Here is a 26,751-nt window from a genome sequence, read left to right on the forward strand (position 1 = left end):
TTTTTATTTATCAAAGACATATGTAACCAACTATATACAAGGAACATGTTCTGGCAGTTCTTATGATGTCATCAACAGCCAATCAGATTTTCTCATTATCATGAAGTAATCATTATCACCATATTGATTTGATTTAATTTCAATGAAGATCAAAGAAACTTGATGTTTTACCACACATGTACTGTCACATTGTAGCTAAATATACACCCCTCCCCACTTCTATCTAGGCCATGGCAAAAAGTCTTAACTCAGAACCTGCTTACTGTTTTTTTCTGCCCCAACAGCAATTCATTTTGTCCCCACATAAAAACACATCACTGGTACAAGTCTGTCTGAGCCAGAGATTTTTTTTTCTCCCCAAAATGAAAATAGCATTACACAGCGCAGAGAATTTTTGAAGCCAAGTTGAAACCACAAAAACCAGGACACATGCCTAATTAAACTGTAATAAATTTTCTCTGGTCCAGGTGAAGACATTGTTTAACCCCGGCAGCGTCACTTGAATCCTGGGTGAACTAAAATGCCAGGTGTCATGAGGTGGAGAAGCCAGGTAGTTTCAGCACTGTTTGTAAATAGCTGGAATGCAAATAGCTTTTAAAGACACTTATTAAATGATCTTAAAACTACCTCTGTGATATCACCATATTTTTAAAGATAAACCTGTCCAAAGAATGCTTTAATAGCGGTTTTTAAGTGTGCCCATATTGTTATATACAGGGAGGCCCATGATGAATTGCTCTCCATTTTTGTTGAGAGCAGGGGGAAATTAAATAGAGCTATTGCAGAAGAGGTTTCTGTTAGGGGAAAAAAAAATTCTTACTTGGCTGGATTTTTTTTGTTGTTAATGAGAGTGTATTAGCAAGGAAGCTGTGTGATACCCCCCTCTGTTATTTTTAAAGGTGAAAATGTGTTCCATACAGAAACTGTAACTTAATACATGGGCTTTAGAGGAAGGTCACATTATTTAATCAGCTACATCAAAGTGGCACATAAGATTCTGGGAAGAAGGAATATCACAGGTGATGGGCAAGAGAGAAGCCCCACTGAAGCAGAGACCACACGAAGCTACTAAGAGTTGGAGCCAGTCCTCTCCGTAGTATTAGTAATACCTCATATTGTCACCTGCACAGCGTAGACATAACACAGGGGTGCCCTCTTTCCTACGTCACACGGGAATATCCCATACTTCTCTGAAAGCATTGTCCAAAGGGCACCTGGCAACGTGGGTTCTCTTTCCATGTTTGCTGCTAATTAATGCTGCGACTCTCTATGTTACACAGCCTCTCTTAACTTCTTTTACTTAAGATTGGGGCATGAAAACAGGTGGTTCTAAGGGCAGTTCTAGCCAGAGGTTTTATAACAGGATTTTCTAAAATTGTTTTTTTAGTTGTTGTTAACCGGATAATCCTGTATTACCAATGGAAAGTGATCCCCTTAAAAGCATCCAACTGTATCACCTACTGTCATTATCACAGGCCTCCCTTAGATAAAAAGGATACTTACAAAATTTATTTAACTAATGTGGAAAGTTGCTTAAAGGAGTGTCTATGTCTGTGTGTGTGAGAGGGACAGAAAGAATTTGCTTTGTTGTTAATTTGATAGGTTTTTTGTTTTTTTTTTTGATATTTATGTAGGTCTCCACTCATTCATGAAATAATAGCCCAGGGTAGCTAAATGCTGGGATTGTAAATGAAGTAAAAAGCTTTTGGAGATGTGCAAGAACCAGGATACCAGAGAAAATGTCTGCGCTCACATCCTGTTCCATACATATCTTTGTCTTAATTTCAAGATTACTTATTTCTTTTGTCAGTGTTTTAATATGAAAAGTGTTTTCAGATTCTGTTTTTGCTAATCTGAAGGAAATTAAATGGGATCATTAACATGTATATTGGTTTTGTTTGCTGGATGGCATTTTAAAAATCAACTTTTAGAAGTTTTATATGCATATGTGCATATACTTTAATTAATAATGTTTACATATAGAATTATTTTGTGTTATAGACAGAGAATATTTTTTATCCACCATCATCTGAAGATGGGGGGAAAACATAGTCTTAGTAGTATTGTAGTATCTTACAGGAAGAATAGCAAGTGCTTATTAAAGACTAGAGGTCCAGTGCATGAAATTTGTGCATGGATAGGGTCCCTAGCGGCTGCCGGCTGCAGCCTCCCTTCCTTAGCTGCCAGCTGGGGCCTTCCTTTGTTCCATGCCACCCCCCTGGTGGTCAGCGCACATCTAACTCCCAGTTGGTTGAACTCCCACCCATGGGGACAGTTTGCATATTAGCCTTTTATTATATAGGACTAGCGGCCCAGTGTATGAATTCGTGCACAGTTGGCGTCTGGTCCGCCCCGATTGGGGCCGATCGGGCTGGGCCAGCCAGGGGGAGGGGCCGAGGGTGGTTGGTTGTCTGACCACACCCCCGATTGGGGTGGGGGGGTGGTCAGGGACAGTCTGGGGAAGGGGCCACAGGCGACTGGTGGTCTGGCTCCATCCCCAATGGAGGGGGACTGATTGGGGGCAGGGCCGACCAGGGGGAGGGGCCTCAGGCAGTTGGCCAGCTGGCCCCGCCTCCTGGTCAAACTCCCTGTTGAACTCGCGGTCAAATTCCTGATCCAACTCCCAGTCAAGGGGTTCATTTGCATATTAGCCTTTTATTATATAGGATATTTTCCATCAAGATCAGACAGCGAATCCATTAAGAGTTTCTGAATTTGTTTGCTTTTGTGATGGAGTCTAAATAGCCTACTTTCTATTAAATATAAACATTTTCCATTAAAATAAGTAGCTATTGTATATTCACCTGATGATTATCTTCGTAAACCCTTTTAGCCATTTGTGAGGAAGTGTATTAGTTTGAAAACTAAAAATATAGAATGCTTTCAGTTTTCATTAGCAAATGGCCTATCAGGTTTAGAAAGAATAAGAGAAATTGTTGCTCCTAAGGCCTATTTTTATACTCACAGCAAAAAAATGTAGATATCTCTTGTTTGGCTTCTAATCCAGATTTTAGGAGCTATTGCCAGGAGGATACTTTTGTCAGTTTTCATGAATAATGTTGCGTTTATTCACACAGACCTTTTTCCCCTTATTACACACTGAATTTCTTAATAACGTCATTCTTTCAGCTCTAAAACCTACATGTTCCAGTTGATAAAATTAGCCTTTTAACTTTTCTGTGAAGTAGAATGTTGTACTTAGTGGTAAGATTTTTAAGGAACTTCCTTTTTGAAAGATTTAACTTAACTTTGGAAATATAAAAATGAGAAAATGCTCTGTTTTTGCTTATAATTTAATTAGTATCTGTGTACTTTTCCAAGATCATCTTCCTTTAGAAGATACTTTAGCTAGATCCCATCTAGTAGGCTATGTAAAGTAAGTAATGTATTGAGAAAATTTAACATTGTATGAAATAATAGTGTTGACAGTTTTTCAGAAAAACTTCGGTCATTTTATTCATTGTGTATTTCTCTCATGAAAATGTGAGAGATCTAGCTATCATGATTAATAATTAACACAATTTATTATATCTTGATTTTATTAACATCAGATACAATAATATTTAAAGTAGCTGTGTAAGCCAAATTTGGGAGGAAAAGGTAAACCAGTCTAGTTCTGTTTTAAATATAAGTTCTTTCATGTTATCTAGATATGTCTTTGGAATATGGTTTCAAGTAATAATATGTGTGTGTGTGTGTGTGTGTGTAATACACTGAGTGGCCAGATTATTATGATCTCTGAACGCATAATAATCTGGCCACTCAGTGTGCACACACACACACACACATATATATTAGAGGCCCAGTGCATGAATTTGTGCATGGGTGGGGTCCGCCCAGCCTGGCCAGGGGGAGGGGACATGGGCAGTTGGCCGGCCTGCCTGCTGGTCAAACTCCTGGTCGAGGGGACAATTTGCATATTAGCCTTTTTTATATAGGATATACACTGAGTGGCAAGATTATTATGCGTTCAGAGATCATGATAATCTGGCCACTCAGTGTATGTGTGTGCTATTGTCATAAATATCAGTATAATAGTGCAAATTTTAACTTGAATCAGAATGTATTAGGATTATCATTTATAGAATTAGTAAAAGTCAGTTTAATAAATAGGAATTTAGTTGTTCAGTAAATAGCATATATTTAATCAACTAGAGGACATTTTTCATAGCACTCCCTACTTCCAAACTGTGTTCTCTCATTCATATTTTCCGTGGTAAGGGCAGTGTCACTTCATCTCTGTGTTCCAGTGTTTAGCCAGTGCTGGCCATGGGGTTTGGCAGATAGTAAGCACTGTTTGATGAATGGTTGAACTTATGAATGAATTACCTTTGTAGTTTTTAAAATGTACTGTCCACCTCAAATGTGAGGTTACATGTTGCTCTTTTTATTGTACTAATGATTCAGAGTTAGAGTGTAAAGTAGACTGAACTAGGGCCATTCTTATGAGAAGTTCTGAGTATCTCAGAATATTTAGAGAAAGGCACTCATTCACATTTCATGGAAACTTCACTACTATATTAATATTGCCATGAATAAGTAGCTTTACAGGCTTACCTGTCAAGATAGTGGCCTTTAGGCCCTGTCTGCTGTGGCTCAATGTTTAGAGTGTTGGCCCTCGAACCAAAATGTCTCCAGTTTGATCCTGGTCAAGGGCATGGACCTAGATTGCAGGTTCAATCAAGGGGAAATATATCCTCAGGTAAGGATTAACAACAACAAAAAAGATAGTGGCAATTGGGAGTAACTTAGTCTCTCTTAATTCCCCGCCTAGTGCTCAACCCACTGCTCAAACATGGTAATGTGTGTGCATGTTTTTCTTTTTCTTATTGTCAGCACCTCAGAGCAGCCTGGGTGCTCTAACACTGCAGGATCTAGTGCTTCTTGAAATATTTCCCTTCTTCTTTATGAAAAATGGGCATTGAATTGATAGTGTGATATTGATGGGTATTTTATATATATTTTTCCAAGTTGATGACCACATACTGACTTGTATCTAATAATTGTTGAATAGTTGTGTTACTTATAGAGTCTGGTTATGCATAGATTTTTGAAAAAGATTTAATTTTTAGGTTTGTAAAAACAGTTTTGGAATTGTTTTCTCAGTAAAGGAACAAAAGTTCTGTCCGATGTCTTTTCTGTAAAAGTATGAGAAAACATAAGGTTGTTTTTACCAGAGCTGCCTTCTTCCCTTGGGATTAGTGCAGTTTTATGTTCAAATTATTATTTTGTGAGACTGAGAAAAGATAGTCTGCCCTACTCTATCTGCTAATCTGGCAATGTTGCTTATTTTGTAAAATAAAGGATGGGTAGATTTTATTTTACCTAAATAAGAGTATTAATTCCCCCCCAAGGGCTATGGCCTGGTTTGCTGAATTTATTTTCAAACAGTATTTTAAGAGCGTGTTTGTTCAGTAGATAAAAATCTGTGCATGTGATTTTGTTTATGAAATATCTGGAGTCACTTACTGCCCGCGATCTGTTAACCTCAAGAGGGCTGCATGGTTATTAGTAACTACTAATATTCATGTCAGCGGTGCTCAGGGCACCCTGCCATAGGGATAATTTACTCTGGAGAACGGTTAGACTTGAACTTAGGCTTGAAAAAGGAATGACACAACACTCGACTTCAAAGTGATCCGCACTTTGCATGGCAGATACTAATACAGAGTCTGCAACTGTGTGAGGGAGTGGTTTCAGCAGAAGAGTAGGAACCTGTTAGCTCTTTTTCAACCCATTTAATATTCAAATGAGCACCGGATGTTCACGGAAGGGATTTTTTTTTTCTCCCCGCGGAGCTCCTATTGTCAGGTTCAACCTCTGCAAGCCCTTCCTATCCCTTCCTATTTTGAACTAGGTGGTGCGCTTTGGGCGATTCTGAACCCGAGCTGCCCCTCTCCCCAGCGGGTCTGATTTGCGCTGATGTCACCAGCAAGCTGTTGCATTGCAGCCTCTCGGCCTCTAGGTTCCTCCCCCTGAAACAGCTCACCCGGCTCGGAGAAGAGGCGAGGAGTCAAAGAAACGATGACTGCGAAGTTAAGGCACGGGAGGGCTTAGCAGCGGAGGAGCGACAGAGCGGCGCGTCCGGAGCGCTCGGCGGGCCAAGGGACCGAGCGAAGGGACGGAGCCGATGTTGCCTAAAGAGAGTGAGGACGTTCCTGGGAGCGTCCTGGCTCGGGAGGATGCCTGCCCCGCCGGGGGCCCTGCTGCCGTGAGGAGCTGGGGACTGGGGACAGCGCCGGAGCTCCCTGCTGGAGTTCCTTTTCTGCGTCCGCCTCCGACACCTCTGTCTCTCTCCAGCTGTAGCTAAAATGAAAGACAAACTGCGGCCACACTTGGTCAGTTTCAAAGGCTAGACTTGTCTCGGTTTCCAGCTGGAATGTGAATGACGCTGCCTGTGCCTTAGAGGAAACTCGGAGCTCTTCTTTGCTGCAACTGCCTCAGGTGGAATAAGCCTTCTTAAGGAGGATCAGATAAGACTCTGGAAACTGGCTTTTTTTTTTTTTTTTTTAAAGGAGAGTTTCTAGAACACCATGCTTTCTAAACTATTTACTTTAAACAGTTGCTGGATTGTACTGGCCCGGCTGTCCAAAAGTCGAATTTTTTCCCCCTCCTTTGGGTAGTTCTGACTAACCTCAAAGAATCTTAATATGGGAAGAAAAACTGCCGTTTGAATCCAGATTATTTATAGCTACTTCCCCCCCCAACCCCCCCCCCCCCAAAAAAAAGGCAAAAGAAAATTTTAACTTTCTTACAACATTAGACTGATTTTTCTCTGAAGATCTGTTCTGTGCCTTGATCTGACAATTACGTGGTCCCTGTGTTTGTCTTTTAAGTTTCTGAAGCATGGTTTATTTATACAGGAGATGAAGTTTTGTAAGCCATCTTTAAGTGGATTACAGTTAACCAGAGCTCTGCCTAAATTAGCATTCAGCCTGTTAAAGTGCTTGCTCCCTTGGAAATTTTAATCTGGAAATCTCGGATGCAAAATTAGACTAAAAAGGGAAATGAACTGACAATGGAATGTTCTGACTGTTTGAGCCACTGTTAAGTGTATGTTTGTTGTTGTTTTTCTGTGTTTTGGAGTATGTGAATGGGAACTTTGGGGGCTGGGGGTCAGGGAGGTTAGGAGGTTTCTGCTCTGTGTTCTTGATGCACTTTATTTTTTAGAATCATTCTAAAAACTACCAGATACAAGGATAGTTGCATTTAGACTGATGCACTGATGATGACCTTAAACACCTCATAGATTATGACATATATTATTTGAGCATGTGTCTTTATGCTAGAGACACTGAATAGTTCTGTGCAGAAGTATACTTTTTTGAAAGATGCTTTGCCTTATTTCTTAATTTCTGTTTCAAGAGCTGCAATATTTGCTTTAACTTTCTGAAAAATGGGGAAGCCACTCAGCAGACCAGACTGTTTACGTCAGAATCCCCCATGTGTAGGGAAGGGTGAAGAGGAGGAGGACCTGAATATCGAAGACTGTTATGTCCCACAGCGGTCGATCTATGACACTGTTCGACTAAATGAACAGATAGACTCGGGTTCAAAAGGCAGCCTGGCTTCCAGGCATTTTGGAGATCGGACTTTACCCTACAGTCACAGGACACTGGATGTTAGTTCTTTATGCTCCAACGGTGCCCTGGCTTCTTCCAATGTGTTTGAGCTGAGAGGTCGGGAAGCTCACACCCTAGATGAAAAGATGATCTTCGATGCGCTCAAACTCAATAGTGACATCATTCGAACCACAGGATTACCCAAAGCCAAATCTCATGCAGAAAAGAAAGAGCATAGACGGTCATGGCGGATGTTTGTCCCAGCCAATTTTATGGATTATGCAAACAAAAGTGAAAGCTCCTTTGTTGAACCTACTGATGTGTCCCAGGCTGTAAGCAAGGCCAGCAAGTGCAGGTGGGGGACTAATTCCCTCACGTCGGAGGAGGACGACTCTGGTTTATGCAGCCCTCCAGCCGAGAGGGAAGAAAAACAGGCCATTTTAACTGGAGACCAGTCACAAATCAGAAGCTTGTCTTCTGCCGAAGATATTCATATAGCAGAACAACATGCACCATTGCTTCCTGCCCATTCCTTTAGCGAACAGAAAATCCCGTTGCTTTCCTGTAGAAGTGCCCACCCTGATGAGAACTTCAAAATGATTTTACATGGTGTTTCTCCACTGGAGGAAACAACTGGTGTGAATGGTCAGAGGGAAATCCATGGTGAAAACTGCTGCCTGCAGAATGATTGGAAAGAGACCACTGTGAAGTGTGACCCATTAATTAGAGATGGAGAAAATGAGTGTATCTCTAACCCAGGAGGAGAAGGGAAAACATACGGACCGGGAGAATTCCACATCACAGCAGAAAGCAGGGAATGTATGGCAGATTCTCCTGAGGATTTGGGCCTCTCTCATTTAGATTTGGGGGGAAATCACGTAGATGGTGGTAGCAGAAGCTTAGAAGAAAATGCGACACTGTTAACACAATGCAGTTCGGAAGAATCGAACCCTGCACCTAAAGAGGGAGTGGAGGCTCCTCTTTCTGCCCAGGAGATGGAGGTGGCCCATACGAAGTGCTCCCCGAAATTCAGAGCAGCGAGAAAGAAAGCTCCCAGAAAAACCAGGGCCCGGGCAGGAGTATTGGACACAGTCTGTAATGGCTTTCAGTCAGTTCAGGTAACTCATGGAAACGGGACACCGTGCCCTGCCAAATTTTGTGCTTCTGTTCTCAAGTGGTCACTGGTGTTTCATCTGGGGGTGGGGGTGACTAGTGCCTCACGAGATGCCAGATATTGATAAGTTGATCATTACAGCAAACTAATTAGGTGGGGGTTTGGGGAATGATTATTCCCAGCTGTCAAGAGTCCTGCTATTGGTTGTGCAGCTGATGGCTGGGTGCCATCACTTAGAATGCCTCCACTGTGAATTTATGTGAACATTCAGCTTTTACACAAATTGTGGTTTAAGACACTGCCATTTAGGGGCAGTTAACATTGGATTTATTAAACTTGAACAGGCTTAGTCATGAAGGTACAAACACAATATTATATTGTTGTGGTCTGCAAAGTACTCCACTCAAATGAAGGACGTTTTAAAATGTGCTGCAAGTTTTCTCTCAGTAGCTCTGCGTGTGGAAGTAGAGAAGTTACATTGTGCTGTAGTTTGCAGCCCCGATAGCTAGCGCCTGACTTGTGAGTGGTGAGTGAGGTAAGAAAGTGAAGGGTGCAGCCGCGTAATAAGCAGAGGTTGTTTGTCAGGCCTGTAATTTTTTTCTTCCCACTTAGACTGAAGTTCAGTTATTTTGGTAGTTTTTCTATGCTCTTCCGGTAAACTTTGCCTCAGAGGTAATTTTATTTTATTTTAAGCTTCTCTCTGTGTGTGTGCTTATGGACTAGATTAGGGAGAAAGTCTCCCTTTGTAAGTATTTTGCTACCACTGAGAGATAAGGGATTTGGACAATTGCAGAAAAGTTTCTCTTCTCAGTCCATGAAATAATTGCTCTAGTCAGCGATGCCCTTTCCTAGAGCATGCTTTAAACGACATGCTAGTGTAAAAGCTTGGCTAAGTACATTTTTATGTAAAGGATCTTGCAGTTTATTTGTAGAAAGTAATGAAGCTCTTAGGAGTGCATAGATTCTTTAGTAGTTAACTTTTATAACCCTTAGTATATTTTTGTAGTATTTCATAAAATTACCACAGACTCACCTAGACCTACTCTGATATGCAACTCTAAAATTAATTTCTTTCAAACCAAGGTAAGAAAGAGATTAAGGCAATTTACTACAACATTATATTAGGGTGCACTTTTTTTTTTGTCCTGAAAATTATCTGAGAGGGAAAATAGAACATTTCCCTGAATCCTTATATCCCAGACAAGTTCTTGGGCTTAAGAATGTAGCAGTCCCTCCTCCTCGTGTGTGTGTGTGTGTGTGTGTGTGTGTGTGTGTGTGTGTGTGTAGTAAAACATATCCACAGCGATTCATAGAAGTAGTACCTTAGAAAGTGGTATGGAAAAGAAATAGAATCATAATACCGCACCAAACTCTATTTGTACCATCTTGTCTCAACTTTCCATTGCCTTACTAAGTAAATTTATGCCTTTTAAAAACTTATGAAAGCTTATGTTTTTGTTCCTCAGTGAGTTGGGGAATTCTTATAATTTGTTTGATTATGTGAATATGGTATTGTTATATAGAAACAGTTCTCCAGTGTGGAAATTGTCTATATAGGAGGGGAACTCTAGAGGAAATGATCATTTATTTGTTTGCTTGTTCCTTAATGTAGTCATTCATACAATAACACGGAAGTAGCCTGCTTTTGGGGCCTTGGCCAGATTCTAGAGAGTTTGTCTCCTGCAGCCTCTGCATCTTTCAAAATTGTTTTCCACACTGTCCCTGAATTTTATCTTAAGTACTGTTTCGGTATTTGCCTTTGTTATGTTTCATATGTTCTGCTTAACTGTTTGTTCACTTGGGCTATTGATACATTTGTATAATGCCCTATAGTATAACAGCTCAGAACCCCAAACCTTGTCTTACCTTAATATCTTAGCTGAAACTTTCCTTTCTGAGTTAAATTAACTTACTTTCTTTATGACATCCTTTAACTCCTGTATTAAAAAACATTTATATTGTCTATGAAAATGTTGATCTTCCCCCCACCCCCCCAGTATTATCTGTTTAGGGGTTGATATCATTCATTCCAAGGTACAATATTATTTTTCTATACTGATGTTTATTTGGCAAATAATCATCACGTACAATATTGCATGTTAGGTACTATGGGAAGTCCAGGGCATGAAACTATTATAAGGAAAAGAGAACTTTCTGCTTCCATGGAGCTTGCATTTTGCTCTAACACATTAGTTCTTTGGACAGTTACAGGCAGGCAACCAGGGACCATAAGTTTGATGGGAGGAGGAGTCGGGTTCGGGGGGCAGTTCTGGAAAGCTGCTGACAGGGGAGGCAGTGACCAAAGCGTAACCACAGTTGCTGTGCTGGTGATATTGCTGGTCAGGTCCAGGGGTGAGGTCTACATGCCTCTTGCAAGACTACTGGCATCTTGATAGACACTGAGGGGGCTAGATATTTAGGGATACATACTACTGTAGTGCTTGCCTAAGCCATTTTTTCTTTTCCTATCCCTGTATTTTGGCCCATCTGGCAAGTCATAGATTAGCATCTTGGCTGACTTCATCATCTTGTCAGTGATTCATCAAACTTTAATGCCAGCTAACAGCAGGCATTCTTAGAAGAGCCTGTAAGAGCCCTTGCCCAGTAAATGGGTTCATCTTGGACCCATCTTATCATTTTGTTCATTAGCATTTTTCATACATTTTAATACTATAGTTAAATTGAAATGATAGGAAATTTCTAGTGCTATGATAATGAAACAATAAAGAGAGGACATACACTGTTTCCTTGGGTTTACAGGTAATCTAATTAAATGAACGTAGACTATTATTTTGTATTCATGACTCTTATTAATAAGGTTAATGATACTCTTATGATACGAATACGCAACAAAAATTACCTTTATCTCTAATGATTGATATCCGATCACTGAATAAATGTTTATATTTGGTGGTTAGTAGGTCATATAATTCATATGATTATTGCTCTTCCAACTGCAGGTATTCCAAAAAGAAGAGATTGAACCCTTGCAGGTTAAACAGCAAGATGTAAACTGGTTGGGCCAGGGCCTTATTCAGAGTGCTGCTAACAGCACCAGCACCCAAGGTTTGGAGCAGGACCTGGACGATGTCAATGCCAGGTGGAAGACTCTCAATAAAAAGGTAACTTTGCCTTCCCCTTCGCTGTCCTTTCTGTTTGTTATCATTCACTAGCATTTGTTGTGACCACAGGTCATATTTACAGTAGCTAGCCTTCCCTAAACATGTCCACTTTTTTATATTGCTGTAAACTGGATGGCCCAAACACCAATGCCTACAGGGCTTGTTAGGAAGCATAAACGAAAGGAGCCAGCTGGAGGAAACAGGGCCTCTCCCTGTCATTATCTTGACTTTGATAGAGGCATAATAGTGCAGATGTAATGGCAGGTGGCCCGTGACACTGTCCTGTGTTGAGAGACCTCATGCAACCTTTAAAGGTACAGTCACCACTTAGCTCCAGCAAAGCATTGCCTTCTAAGGGTCTATGCTCACTGTTGCCAAAGAGTATATTTGCTTTCAAGGAACCTGGAAATCTCACTTTTTTAGTGAAATCTTCTGACTTTCAAATATCAGCAACTAATTTCACCGCATAATAGGTCACACTGTGCGAGTGAAAGCAACTATGCCTGTCTGCCCCTGGACTAAGGGTTGCCACCCTCCTGATAGACCAGTGGTTGGCAAACTGTGGCTCGCAAGTCACATGCGGCTTGCGAGCCACGGTTTGCCGCTCTGTTGACTAATGAGTTTGCTGACCACTGTCAGATAGACCATTAACAGCAAATATTATTTTACTTATAAAGTAGAGATTCCCACCTTTTAAAAAATACCCATGTGGGAAATAATTCTCTGATATCTTAAGGACATAATGCTGACACACAATAGCATAAATTATCAGAAAATTGTTATTAGATGGCAGTGCCTATCTGGTGGTGATGCTGATTGTTCGCATACAAATTTAGCTGCATTGAAATATTAAGCATCACCAGGTCTCAAACCCATATTTATCATTCTTTGAAGTCAGATTCATATTGTAGTGCACTTTGAACACAATTGGAATGCAGTGTCAGATGAAAATATATTCTATAGTGCTTAAAATACCTTGCCAACTACTTTTTAGTCCAAAAAGGAGATCTATGAGAAGGGCAGTAGGGTATTGTAGGACCCAGAGATTCCATTTACTAGAAGACAAAGGCCCTGGTCAGTTAAATAAGGACTCAGAGCTTGGAGCCAGCAGAATTTAATTGGATACTTTATAGTTATTTTGCCTAGCAAAACAGAATTCTCATTCTCTCTGTTAAATCGTTATTTTTTAATCGTAGTCTTTTTTATCATTATCCCTGATATGCATCAGTAGGAAATAAAAAAATGAATCCCAAGGATAATGATAAAAGTGACTAATGCATTGTTTCTTGGAGCAGCCTGAAAATATTTCAATCATTCATTGCTAATCATAAATGCATTGGCTATTTCCAAAATCACAAAGGTTTTGTCTTTTACATTGACTGTTTATGATGGTAGCCTTATCTTTTTGGCTTACTTGCTAAAGTTTGATGCTATTCTACCCCCAACCTGTCCATTGTCTATGCTTTGGGTAGATTTTAAATGAAAAGGAAAAGAAAATTTGTGACCAAATAGGAAGATAAACATGAAAAGTGGTGGCCGGTAGGCAATTTCATTGTTTTATTAAGCTAGTAAATAAGTGGGACCAACTGGAACTTTGCAGGTGGCTCAGCGAGCAGCCCAGCTACAGGAGGCCCTGCTGCACTGCGGGAGGTTCCAGGATGCCTTGGAGTCCCTGCTCAGCTGGATGGTGGACACCGAGGAGCTTGTGGCCAATCAGAAGCCACCATCGGCCGAGTTCAAAGTGGTGAAGGCCCAGATACAAGAGCAAAAGGTAAGTCAGTGATGCTTTTGAATTGTGTTTCCTGTGCCATATTAATAATGAAACTCTATTTATATTAATAGGATATCTTAGTTAACTGGTTGTTGATGTTCTAGACATTATTTTGTTGTCCATTTAACAAATATTTATGGAACCATGTGCCTCGGATCAGGCATTGTTCTGGGTGCTGGAGATATATCACCAAATAAAAAAAGATAAAATTTCCTCACTGAGTTTACGGTTTTGTGGGACAGTAGGAACAGGGAGAGATAAACAATAAAGCAAATAAGTAAATTGTGATAAGTTAGCAAGTGATAAGTAAAGCAGGGATGAGAGATAAAAATTAGAAAGTGATAACAAGAATGAGGGACAGGAAATGCTAAAGTAAAGGGTATATGTGTGTGTATGTGTTGCAGTTTTAAATAGAGAAGTCAGGGAAGAAGGGGACTTTGGACAGAAATATCACTGTTCCCTTATATATTAGGTTGGTCATATGAAATTGCCTTTAGTATAGATTAAATATGGGCAGCTTCAGCCTGTACTGAAGAAGGAAATATTTGATTCACATACACTAAGGAATGTGCTGCTGTGTCTTTTGACACTCAGTAAGGACCCAGTTAGAAAGACACACTCATTAGAGGGGTGATGTCTATTTGGGATCTCACATACAGATGTGCTCCCACTGGTGCTGGTCACTTAGTTAGCATTTAGTGATGTTCTCAGTATTAACCTGTCAGCCATGACATGAAAGGACATGTGGGCGGGGCCTGGAACACAACACATTGGTGAGGTTACTCCTGGATGAAACCTTAAGAAGAAGGGAATGGATTAAGAAGCTTCATTTAATTTTGATATTCAGAACTTTGGACTTTCATATTGGGAAATTAACCTATTAGAAATAGATTTAGAGGTAAGAATTAAACATCACAGGAAACACATTGCATTGATGCAATTTTTTAGTAATATGTATAATATATAATATGTAGTAAAATAACCTATATATATATAAAAAGCCAGCAAACGTAACGCTGTCATGACCAGAACGACCGGTCACTATGACGCCCACTGTGGCCAGCGAACTGGACCGATTAAGAGGTGAGGTCAGCCGGCCAACCTCCCGGCATCTTCTCCTCCTGATAGGCCCAGTCCTGATCTGCCCTGATTGGGGCCAGGCCAGCCGGACCCCAACCGTGCATGAATTCGTGCACCAGGCCTCTAGTATATAATATATGTAATATTCAAAATATATAATACATAAAATAACTGCTGCCATTCACAATTTAATTTAAATCTTTATAATTCTCCCAGAATTATTGAACTTATGCTTAGCCAACAAAACCTATTTGCTGGTTTGGCTTTCTTAATTGCCAGAGGCTTTGCTATTAAAGTTGATCAAAAATAATCCACTTACGTAGTTTTCTTTACTGCCTAAACCACCTGATGGACTTTGATTTTATAATGACTCTAACCTGTGTCAAGAGAGTTTGTGTTTCTTCTTCCTAAATGTGTTTCTCTACCTCCTACTTTGTTGGTCTTGATTACAAAATGAAAGTGAGTGAATGCACTTTTAGCTTGTTACTTCTGGGTACCTGTCCATTTCTGTACTCCTTAACTATCAGTCAGGATCAGATTAAGGAAACAGTGAACTAGTTGGTGTTTTATCCCCGGTGCCATCCTCGTTGTTAGTTAACATGGCGCCTGAGTGTAGATAGCCTTGCTCATGAAATATTTGCTTGTTTAGGTAAGAGCAAGGGAACCCTGAGTTCTGCCCACCTATATAAAACATTCCATTCCAGGCTTCTTGAAATATTTACTTAGAATTGAACTGAATTTTTGTCTTCTGCTGCTAAATCCTGAATTATTAGTCTTATTTAGCCAGCTTTGGAGAGTTCTCATACATTCCACCCTCTTTTCCTTTGGGGAATGATATTTAAAAGCTCTTGTTTGGTTTTCATCCTCATGGAGGATTTTAGGAGCGAACCCCACCTGTAAAAAGAGCCGAGAGCCTCTGCTTTTGCCTCACTAGCTTTGTGAATTTGGTCTATGTCTCACCTTCTCTGCCTGTACTGCATTAACACCGGAAAAGGTTTTGAAAACAGTAATGACTTGTAATAATCTATTTTGTCTTAATGGAATAGATAATTGTTGAATGTATAGGACATTCCCCTTTCATTTCAATAATGGGAAGTTGTCACCGTCAGTGCAGTGGAGTTATGCTAAGCAGCACCTTCTACCCCATTATTTTACATTAAAATTATTGATGAATGGTTTGGCGGCCTTATCAATATTAGTTTTATCCACCATGAAAAGCCCCTAACCCAGGGTCTGACACAATCATAATGAGTCATTAAGCAAAATGAGTTACTCTTAAAATCCTACTTTTCAGATCCTTTTGCATGTGAATTCATCCAAAATATATATTTTGGGCACATAACAAAAGTGCCTAGAATATATTTTTCTTTATGTTGATACAATTATTCCTTTGACTTTTTTATATTTATTTTTTTCTTTCAAGCTTCTCCAAAGATTGTTGGATGACCGCAAATCTACTGTAGAGATAATCAAACGAGAAGGAGAAAAAATTGCTGCCACAGCAGAACCTGCAGATAAAGTAAAAATTTTGAAACAACTGAGTCTTTTGGATAGTAGATGGGAGGCATTGCTTAATAAAGCTGAAACAAGGTAACAAATACTACTTACAATCTTTTGTGAGAGAAGCAATGGCTTTAATATAGATATTTATTTGGTAACTAGAGGCCCGGTGCACGAAATTTGTGCTTGGAGGGGGGGCTGTCCCTCAGCCCAGCCTGCACCCTCTCCAATCTGGGACCCCTCAAGGAATGTCCGACTGCCCGTTTAGTGGGATTGGGCCTAAACGGGCAGTCAGACATCCCTCTCACAATCCAGGACTGCTGGCTCCCAACTGCTCGCCTGCTTGCCTTCCTGATTGCCCCTAACCACTTCTGCCTGCCAGCCTGATCACTCCCTAACCTCTCCCCTGCCAGCCTGATTGATGCCTAACTGCTCCCCTGCCAGCCTGTTTGCCCCTAACTGCCTTCCCCTGCAGGCCTGGTCACCTCTAACTGCCCTCCCCTGCAGGCCTGGTCACCCCTAACTACCCTCCCTTGCAGGCCTGGTACCCCCCCAACTGCTCTCCCCTGCTGGCCTGGGTCCCCCCCAACTGCCCTCCCCTGCAGGCCTGGTCACCCCCAACTTCCCTCCTCTGCTGGCCGGGTCACCCCTAACTGCCCTCCCCTGCAGGCCTGGTCACCCCTAACTACCCTCCCTTGCAGGCCTGGTACCCCCCCAACTGCTCTCCCCTGCTGGCCTGGGTCCCCCCCAACTGCTCACCCCTGCAGGCCTGGGTCCCCCCCAACTGCCCTTTCCTGCAGACCCAGTCACCCCCAACTTCCCTTTTCTGCTGGCCGGGTCACCCCTAACTGCCTCCCCAGCAGGCTTGATCGCCCCCAACTGCCCTCCCTTGCAGGCCTGGTCCCTCCCAACTGCCCTTCCCTGCTGGCCTAATTGCCCACAACTGCCCTCCCCTGCAGGCTGGTTCCTCCCAACTGCCCTCCCCTACTGGTCATCTTGTGGTGGCCATCTTGTGTCCACATGGGGGCAGGATCTTTAACCACTTGGGGGCAGCCATCTTGTGTGTTGGAGTGATGGTCAATCTGCATATTACTTTTTTATTAGATAGGATAGAGGTGCATGGGTGGGGGCCAGCTGGTTTGTCCTGAAGGGTGTCCCGGATCAGTGTGGGGGTTCCCTTGGGGCGTGAGGCAGCCTGGGTGAGGGGCCTGTGGTGGTTTGCAGGCTGGCCACGCCCCCTGGCAACCCAAGCAGAAGCCCTGGGATCTGGGCTTTATTTATCTTCTACAATTGAAACTTTGTAGCCTGGAGTGGAGCCAAGCCTTCTGCTTGCTCCGTGGTGGCAGCCATTTCTGTTGGGATTTATGTATCTTCTATAATTGAAACTTTGTAACCTTAAGCGGAGGCCAAAGCAGGCCAGGGCTGCAGAAGCTTGGCTTCCTCCATCGCCGCGGTCAACCCTAGCCTCCTGCTCTCTCCAGCTCCGTGGCTGCCGCCATTTCTGTTGGGATTTATTTATGTTCTATAATTGAAACTTTGTAGCATTGAGGCCTGGGCCAGCAAGGGCAGGCGGAAAGCTTGGCTTCCTCCATTGCCAGGGAAACCCAAGCCTCCCTCCTGCTCTCTGTGGCTGCAGCCATCTTGGTTGGTTTAATTTGCATACATGCTCCTGATTGGCTGGTGGGCGTGGCTGGTTGTCATGGCTGGAGGGTGTAGCGGAGGTACGGTGAATTTGCATATTACTCTTTTATTAGATAGGATATTTATGTTTATTATGTGAACACAGATACCAAGGTCTGTGTATAGTACCTCTCTCCTCATTCCTCTAATGGTAGTGTCTTATAATCACCAGACATATCCCAACTCTTTGTTTTAAGAAAAACATTTCTCTCAGGGGTAATTTATTCATTTGTTTATTACATAGTTATTGTCTGCCTGCTATGTATCAGGCGCAGAACTGGGCTGGACAGATCATCTGTGTCCTCAGATAGGGTACAGCCTAGTAGGGTTTTATAGCAATGGAAAAGTAATGACAAATGTAATGTCTCAAAGCAAAAATACAGGGTGCCATGGGAGCATTTAATAGGAAGAACATAGTCTGGGGGCAGGGAAGTGACAGCTAAACTATCTTCTAAAGGCATAGTAGGAGTTAGCTAGGAAACTAGGCAGGTGAATGGTGCTGTAACATACATGAAGGCCAGGAAGCCGAGAGCATGGCTCCAGTTTGCACTCAACATTTCTGTATTTCATTTCTGCATTCTCTCCCTTGTCCAGTTTTTTAGTAGTAGCTACATTAAAGTGTAGCCAAATAGACTTTTTGGGTTGAAAATCGATGAACCACTGGATAGAATATTTCCATACATTCCTACCTCCTTTAGAGCTAAAATGGTGAAAAGAAAAAAATGGCTGACTTTGAATAATGGAGTAGAATTAATTATAGTTCTAGGACCTAGAATAAGGTGCTCCTGAAGAGGTTAAAGGTCCATGTTGATCTATAATACATGTCAGTAGATTATTCCTTCTCTGTAATGCCCCAGGACACTGTGCCCTGGCTCCCATGGGAGATACTCTCTACTTTTTTTCTACAAAAAATGTGACCAATAAATATTATCTTATTGTCGTTATTATTGATGATACTGTTGTTATAACTTTACTATTGTTACTATTACTATAATTATTATTATAACTATTATTATTTTAAATATTATAACTAAGTTGCTAAAGACTTTCATAAGATTTGGCACTTGAGGTTGGTCTGTTGTTCAACTTTAATTTTATTTACTAGAACTATTTTAACATGTTCTTTAAATGTGAGAGATATTAATTTTAGCTCTAGACATTTTCTACAAAAAAATGTTTAGAACAGAATTCAAAAGCAAGAGAGTAAAGATTTTTGTTGAATATTTCACACATTCTTCATCCCTAAAGGACCTTTTATCTTGGCACATTTGTAGGAATCGTCAGTTGGAAGGTATCTCGGTGGTAGCACAACAATTTCATGAAACCTTAGAACCACTGAACGAGTGGCTTACAACCATAGAAAAGAGGCTGGCAAATTGTGAGCCCATAGGAACCCAAGCGTCTAAACTTGAGGAACAAATTGCACAGCACAAAGTAAGAGACTCATCCCACCTTAGTAAGCTTCACTTCTCCATTCCCTTCTTGGTTTTATGACATAAATTTGAGTTATGTATTATTTTTTTCATGAGTCATTGTGAATTAAATCCATTTCAAATGTCAACTCTTCATTCTATTTATGTTTTTATTTTTATTTGTCCATATTCTGTTTCTCTTTTTGTAAAACTTTATTTAGGCCTTAGAAGATGACATCATCAATCACAGTAAACATTTACACCAGGCCATTAGCATTGGCCAGTCCTTAAAGGCTCTGAGCTCCAGGGAGGATAAAGATATGGTGCAGGATAAATTAGACTCCTCTCAAGTGTGGTACATTGAGATTCAAGAGAAGAGTCACCGCAGGTCTGAGCTCCTCCAGCAGGCCTTATGTAATGCTAAGATTTTTGGGGAAGATGAAGTGGAGCTGATGAATTGGCTGAATGAAGTACATGACAAGCTGAGCAAGCTCTCAGTCCAGGATTACAGCACTGAGGGTCTGTGGGAGCAGCAGTCTGAACTTCGGGTATTTTGATTTATTTTATTTTATTTTCATTTTGGTTGTCATTATTTTCTGAGTCTTCCTTATTTCTGTATTATTTTATGTTTGTTTTGATTTAGGTGTATTGCTATACTCAAGAAATACTTTGTGTATACAGATTACTTTTAGTGAACTTACCTTAAAAAAGAGATTGAATGTATCCAATAGCCAATTTTTTCACTTTTCAATTCTTATTTTATTGCCATATGCAAAGACCCATAATTAACGAGTGCTCCAATATCTCCACATCACTCATTTCATAGGGCCCTAAGTATTTTCTGAATGGGAGAGTGCTGTCAGTTGTGGTAGATTAACCTGGGACCTGGGCCACAGTGACAGAAAGAGGAGGGTAAACATGGGGACAATAATGAATACTTGAAAATGTTGGTGTTTACTCAAATATATATCTATAAAACCTAATTAAAGTCCTGTAATATTAACTAATGCTAATGTGTATTTAATTTTTCTTTCCCCACATGAAAATGGTTACCTGCTTTTTAGGTTCTGCAAGAGGACATACTACTCAGAAAACAAAATGTAGATCAGGCATTACTAAATGGTTTAGAACTACTTAAACAAACAACAGGTGAGATATCTTTCAAATTAAGTAATTATAGAGTCAACATTTAGCATTGCTTTCAAATTATTTTAGGAATGGGAAAAACAAAAACTTTATCATTTGTGGGCCACTCCAAGCCTTCATTCTGGAGAATGCTTTGAAGACAAACCAAGTTGGGTGGGAATATGATCTCACTTTTTTTCTCATGATCTCACTTGAGTTCTTAATGGAAGTTGAGTGTATTACTCATGACACAAAGCATTGTGGCACAGGAGATGGTCAGAGAAGCTGACGCTGGAGTTACATTGGTTTTCCACTTGCGGAAGTCTGTTCTACATGAGTGCATAGACTGTAGACAATATATTTTTTATATTTTAAGACAGACTGCATTCAGTGACACATTCTGTGTCTAAACCCAGGTGTCATATCTTCATGCTTGAACTTACTAAGGAAACAGATACAACCTAACTTGTTTTAGTAATTCCTTTGGCTATAGGAAAGTTTCACTAGACCTATATCCAGTTCAGCCTATTGTGCATGATGGGGGCAAGTACCAAGTTAGAGAAATTCATTATAGTATCTAGAGCCTTGAACTCCAAGTTTGAAGCCCAGGACGCAATTTCTTTGTCTGAAAATGAGATAGAGGAATCATGCAGGTGAGTATATTATTTTTAATATATGCACACACATATGCCAGGCACTGTTCTAAACACTTTACAAATGTAAACTCGTTGAATTTTCATCACAATCTTATGCAGTAGGTTCCATTCTTATCCTCATGTAATGATAAGTGACCAGCAAGGGGTTAAGTATCTTGTGAAAGGAAACATGCCACAAATTCAGTGTTTTTAGGCCTTGAAGTCCGTATTTGAATCCAGGCTGTTTTTAACTCCTCTGCTTGAGAGCTGGAAGCACCATACAGAGAAATACAAAGGTGATACTTTCCACCTAACTGAAGGCACTGTGGTCCTTTCCAGTTTCCATATTTGCATTTCCGGACCTATTAAAATTTGCCAGAAATCCTGGGAAAGGTTAAAACCCAGAAAAGGACCTTTCTTGGGTCAGAACTTGTTATTTTGTGTGTTTTCAAAAATGTTTTTATTGATTTCAGAGAGGACGGGAGAGGGAGAAATAGAAGCGGTCATTGATGAAAGAGAATCATTGGATCAGCTGCCTCCTGCTCGCCCCACACTGGGGATGGAGCCTGCAACCCTGGCATGTGCCCTGATATGGAATCGAACTGTGATCTCCTGGTTCATAGGTCAATGCTCAACCACAGAGCCATGCTGGCCGGGCGGGTCAGAACTTCTTTAGAAAAATGTTTTCTAAAGTCCCCCCCCCCCCCCCGGCCCCACCCCACCCTTGAAAATCTCATCAGTATATAATAATATCTGAAGAAACCCTTCCTTCTGCCCCCTCTCTTTTTCCTTTCATGAGCTATAACATGCCTTTGAAATTTTAGGTGATGAAGTTTTAATAATTCAAGATAAATTGGAAGCCATTAAAGCAAGGTACAAAGACATTACTAAATTGAGCGCGGATGTAGCCAAGACTGTGGAACAGGCCCTGCAGCTTGCAAGCCGGCTGCACTGCGCACACGAGGAGCTCTGCACCTGGCTGGACAGAGTGGAGGTGGAATTGCTTTCATATGAGACTCAGGCTCTGAAGGGAGAAGCTGCAAGCCGAGCGCAGGCGCGACAAAAAGTATGCTCTGATTTATGCACCTGGGACCCGTTTGTTATCTTGCACCTTGGACCCATTTGTTATCTTGAGGGGGCGTCTTATTCACACAGGAATGAAGTGATATCTCTCGCGTGTCATTACTAATATGCTGAAGGATGCCTTGGTGGGCGGGGGCCCAACAGAAATTGGCAGCAGGTCAACTGTAAACTTTTAGGAACCCAGAGATGAAAACAGTGTATTATAATTTATTTTCAGAGTCTTACAGTTTATTACACAAGAGACAGGATGATGAAAACAGAAAAATAAAATCAAGGAAAAGGATCACCGTTTCCAGAGATGCATGTAATTTGGTTAGAATAACACTATTTTTATGAGACAGAGGCATAACGTGAGGTGGCTTTTAAAATTATATTGCAAATGTGGTCATCTACCATGCGAATCATTTTTTTTCCAGAGATATCAGCCTGTCTTTATCATCCCTGAAGTATGATCGTATGTGGGGGAAGGAGTCAGTGAGGTCAGGCTTGCTGAGCCTATAATGATTCAACTGGGATGATTTAAAGCCAGTGTGTCCTCATTTTGAGGGTCACTTGATTCTGGCTTGGACTTCCCTCTTTATTTTACTTTCATGGTACCTGATGACTTACAGGTTACCAGACAGCAAAGAATAATACAAGATAACTTGTTTTGTTTTGTTTCCCAACTTACAGACATTCAGATTAAATTTCAAGGGTGAAATCTTGCCATGTTGGCAAATGAATTGTCCTTCAGAACTTTTCAGGAAACACTTTCCCTTTTGCTTGAAATAACAAAGGTTTCTAGAACTTAGCTGAAACTAAGGGTGCCAGTGCATCGCATTCTTGGCCTGCAAAGCATGTTAGCCCCAAATACATTAGTAAAAGGAGAAGCCTGTTCAGACATGTAAGCATTTACCCACAGGTTTGTATGCTTTCTTAATTCTGTTTTCAGGAGCTGAAAAAGGAAGCTAAGAGCTGCAAAGCCTTATTGGATTCCCTTAATGAAGTGAGCAGTGCCTTACTGGAACTGGTGCCCTGGAGGGCGAGGGAGGGACTTGAAAAAATGGTGGCAGAGGACAATGAGCGCTACCGATTAGTGAGCAACACCATCACTCAGAAGGTGGAGGAGATCGATGCCGCCATTCTGAGAACACAGCAGGTAGGGGCAAGTGGTTTGTTGTCTAGGCAATACATTTTCCCCGGCTGTTCCCAGAGCCTTTACCTGAACAAAGATTTCCGTTAATAGTGTTTCCACTCATTGGTTCTGCTTCAAAAATGAAAGGAGGGATTTGAAAAGATTTTGGTTACTTTGACGTCTGAGTGCTGGGGCACGGCTAATCTGCACATTGTCAGCAGCCATCTGCCTCTCTGTTTCCCAGATGGATCCTCACCAAATCAGCCACTGGGTAGATCATCCCTGCTTTCCAAAGAAAACTGTTTTTGTGTACATATATGCATATGACGAATGCTAATTTTATGCACTGGCTAAGTCTAATCTGTAAGTGAGTAAATATTTTGAGTTGTCATGCACATCAGTATTAACTGGTCATTTGCATGGAGCTATGGCAAAGAGAGGCTCTAGTCTTTCTAACAAGGACAGAGTGTGTTGGTAGAGCTTTTCTCTGTAAAGGGGAAAAGGATAGTTTTCAACCTATCTGTGACTCACATGGAGTTGGAGTTCCAGAGAGTTTTATAGGCACCCAACTATTAGCCACAGCTCCCTCGGAAAATTGTAGCCAACCAAGGTGTGTGTGTGTGTGTGGGGGGGGGGGGGGGGCTGGAAATAGAAGTTTATAATACATGTTTTGATTAACTTTTATTGAAATCTCTGGATATTTACATTAAGTCATCAGCGCCTATTGCCAGCTTTCTGGGATGGGGTTAGTGCAGCGACTGTAGAGCAGAGCGTGAGAAGGTGTCTGACTAAGCTTTCGCTAGTACCAGCCAAGAGCAAGAAACACAAATCAAGCAGGCTGTGTGGGAGCATCCGAAATTAATTTTCTAAGGTTGCTGTCAAAGTGTGATTTATACGGTTCTGGGGCACATGCTTCACTGCTCATTTCAGCGCTGCGCTCGGCAGTCACAGAAGCCGACAAAGTACAATGGTAGCAGAAGGCCTGCCTACGAGATGTTTGCGGGGGAGGGCATTCATGCCCGTGGAATGTACTTTCACGATTGTTTTCAAAGCTTGGAGGAACTTGTATGCCTCATCATTATAAGAAAATAAGTGTGCTTGTTTGTGAAGTTTATTCAGATAGTTGAAAGTACCAAATTTTTTTTTTCCACCGAAATTTATTCCAAAGTTTCAGAATTGGCTCTGGAGACTTCTCTATAAATAGCAAGACAAATATTCTGTTCTCTTGGGAGTAGTTAACTGTGGTTGGCTAGTTCAGTGCAGCAAGATAGTGCTAAGGGCAAGGTGACAGGCTGAGCTTGTGTTGGTTAGTGAGCTCAAATGTGTGTCCAGTTCTATTCAAGGTTTTGCAAGTGTTTTCCAAAGTTAAAAAATATATATCAGTTCAGTATATGTCTTCTAGAACCCAAAATATATATCCTTTAGGAAAATCACAATTATTTTTTTTTCCTGATAAAATCATTCCTTGTAGAAAATGTTAAGATTTTCTGAAAGAATACAGACAAACCCATGGAAGAAAGAATGTGTAAACAAAGTGGTCTCTATCCTTCTGGCTTTCCTTCTGAGAGAGAGAGAGAGAGAGAGAGAGAGAGAGAGAGAGAGAGAGAGAGAGAATGTGGATAGTAAACGTATCTTAGTACTAGTAGGTCATACAGCTCATGTTCATGTCATTAATATCTTCTGGTTGTTCATCTGTATTTGTTCTGTGTTTATGTGTGCATTCCTTTGAAATGCCTGCAAGTCTGTCCAATGGAATACCTCTAGTAATAAAAAACAAAACAAAACAGTAAAATGAACTTAAGTCATCAAAAAAAGAAAAGAAAAGAAAAGAAAAGAGAAAAGGAAAGAAGGAAAGGAAGGAAGGAAGGAAGGAAGGAAGGAAGGAAGGAAGGAAGGAAGGAAGGAAGGAAGGAAGGAAGGGAGGGAAGGAAGGAAAGGAGGGAGGGAGGGAGGGAGGGAGGGAGGGAGGGAGGGAAGGAAGGAAGGAAGGAAGGAAGGAAGGAAGGAAGGAAGGAAGGAAGGAAAGAAAAACAGACATGGTTTAGAGCTGGGAGGAAAATGTGCAGTGTGGTGAAGTGACCTGCCTGTGGTCCCACAGCTAGTATGTGGTGGAGCCGCAACCAATTTCATGCAGACCTCATTTTACCACCCAGAAGTGCCTCCTTATAAATTACATAGGGAGGGGAAACCCTGGGGGTGGTCCTTTTTTTCTCACCTCCTTCATTAATCTGCAGGAAGGTGCCGTTGCTATAGGGAAATGGAAGTATGTAGTGAGGGTATTTCCAGTTTAAAAGGACTGGGAGCCATGAGACTGCAACAGCAGAAGGATCGCAGAGATCACTCTCCAGGCAAGTTTAAGAAGAAATTGGAGCCTGCCTTTCTGATTTGTCAGAGATTTTAGTTTCACACTCAAAAGAGTAGTTTCTGCATTTATAATTTTCAGGTTTATAAAGGAGCTAATATGTCAGTGAACTTATTTTACAACCTTTCCCACTTAACGATGTTTTGAATTAGGACCAGAGTGCAATTTGATACTGAGATACTTGTTTTCTGTTTACCCAATGATAGGACATCATGAAATCCGAAAGGAATGTGATGCAAAATAAAGAAAAATCTTCAGACTTGATGTTAGCCACACATTCTATACTATATACTTTTTTTTTTTCTAGAATAGAGAAAAGGGTGTTAACACACTGTGGCAGGTACCAGCTCCCTAAAGGGTATGAAGAAAGGTGACAGACAACCCATTCCATCTAGGAGCTGGGAAGCCTATGTTTCTGATCTGGGCACTACCAGGGGCGCTTACTGCCCTCGTCAGTGAATCAAGACCAGCAGATTTCTCTCCGAGAATATACTATACACTTTTTGGGGTATATACAAATCATCTACCATTCTGTCTCTTCTCCATGTATAACATGGACATGATCGGACCACAGCCCATCTTTTTAGACATGTCTTTAGACACATACACTTTGTGTTAGTAACACTACTCCATCCCAGATCCTAACCCCCAACATAACCACACCCACCAGTGACGGGGTGAGGATATGTGCCTTGAACATGACTTGGTAATTTTTAAATTTGTAGATTTCATGTTTTGTCTTAGAGTAACCTGGTTAAATTAAACTAAATTTTGAATACCTGTTTTCCAAGCAAATTTCTCTTAAAATGTTTCATCTTTTGCCACATTAAGGTTGTTTTCATAACCAATCCAGCACCTTTATAATGTTATAACCTGCTTTTTGGAATCCAACAAATGCATAGGGACTTTGTGAACTGTCAGGCCACTATCAGAGAGTTGTATTGGCTTCCAAATATTGACATGAACGATATCCAGGAAAACATCAGAAAGAATTAAAGTTCGAAGACATAAGGGAAGGGAGCATATAGCATGTCTTTTAATTAACATGTACTTTCTAACTGCCCTGTATAAGTTTAGTTTTTTAAAAAGTTCACACTGGCGTGGATAGATATTTCATATTAATCCTATATCACAATAGCAGTTTTGAAAAGATGTGGCATTAAATTTTAAAATCATAGGGTCAAGAGCCTT

General features: G+C 41.0%; 1 protein-coding gene across 12 annotated transcripts in view; it reads left to right on the forward strand.

Annotated features, from left to right (window-relative positions):
- Positions 1-26,751, forward strand: part of DST (dystonin) — a 458,265-nt gene that overhangs the window by 360,898 nt on the left and 70,616 nt on the right. For 9 of the 12 annotated variants that reach the window (XM_080664697.1, XM_080664701.1, XM_080664702.1 and 6 more), the window contains 8 exons: positions 11,637-11,798; positions 13,399-13,569; positions 16,073-16,239; positions 19,104-19,263; positions 19,463-19,789; positions 20,306-20,390; positions 21,826-22,067; positions 23,016-23,222. In XM_080664697.1, the coding sequence (XP_080520823.1) occupies positions 11,637-11,798; positions 13,399-13,569; positions 16,073-16,239; positions 19,104-19,263; positions 19,463-19,789; positions 20,306-20,390; positions 21,826-22,067; positions 23,016-23,222 (1,521 nt within the window). The remainder of the gene's footprint in view (positions 1-11,636; positions 11,799-13,398; positions 13,570-16,072; positions 16,240-19,103; positions 19,264-19,462; positions 19,790-20,305; positions 20,391-21,825; positions 22,068-23,015; positions 23,223-26,751) is intronic. The other 3 variants (XM_080664693.1, XM_080664700.1, XM_080664695.1) reach the window with 1 other exon arrangement.

Source organism: Plecotus auritus, assembly GCF_963455305.1.
Source record: "Plecotus auritus genome assembly, chromosome: 4".
In the NCBI taxonomy this organism is placed as follows: domain Eukaryota; kingdom Metazoa; phylum Chordata; class Mammalia; order Chiroptera; family Vespertilionidae; genus Plecotus; species Plecotus auritus.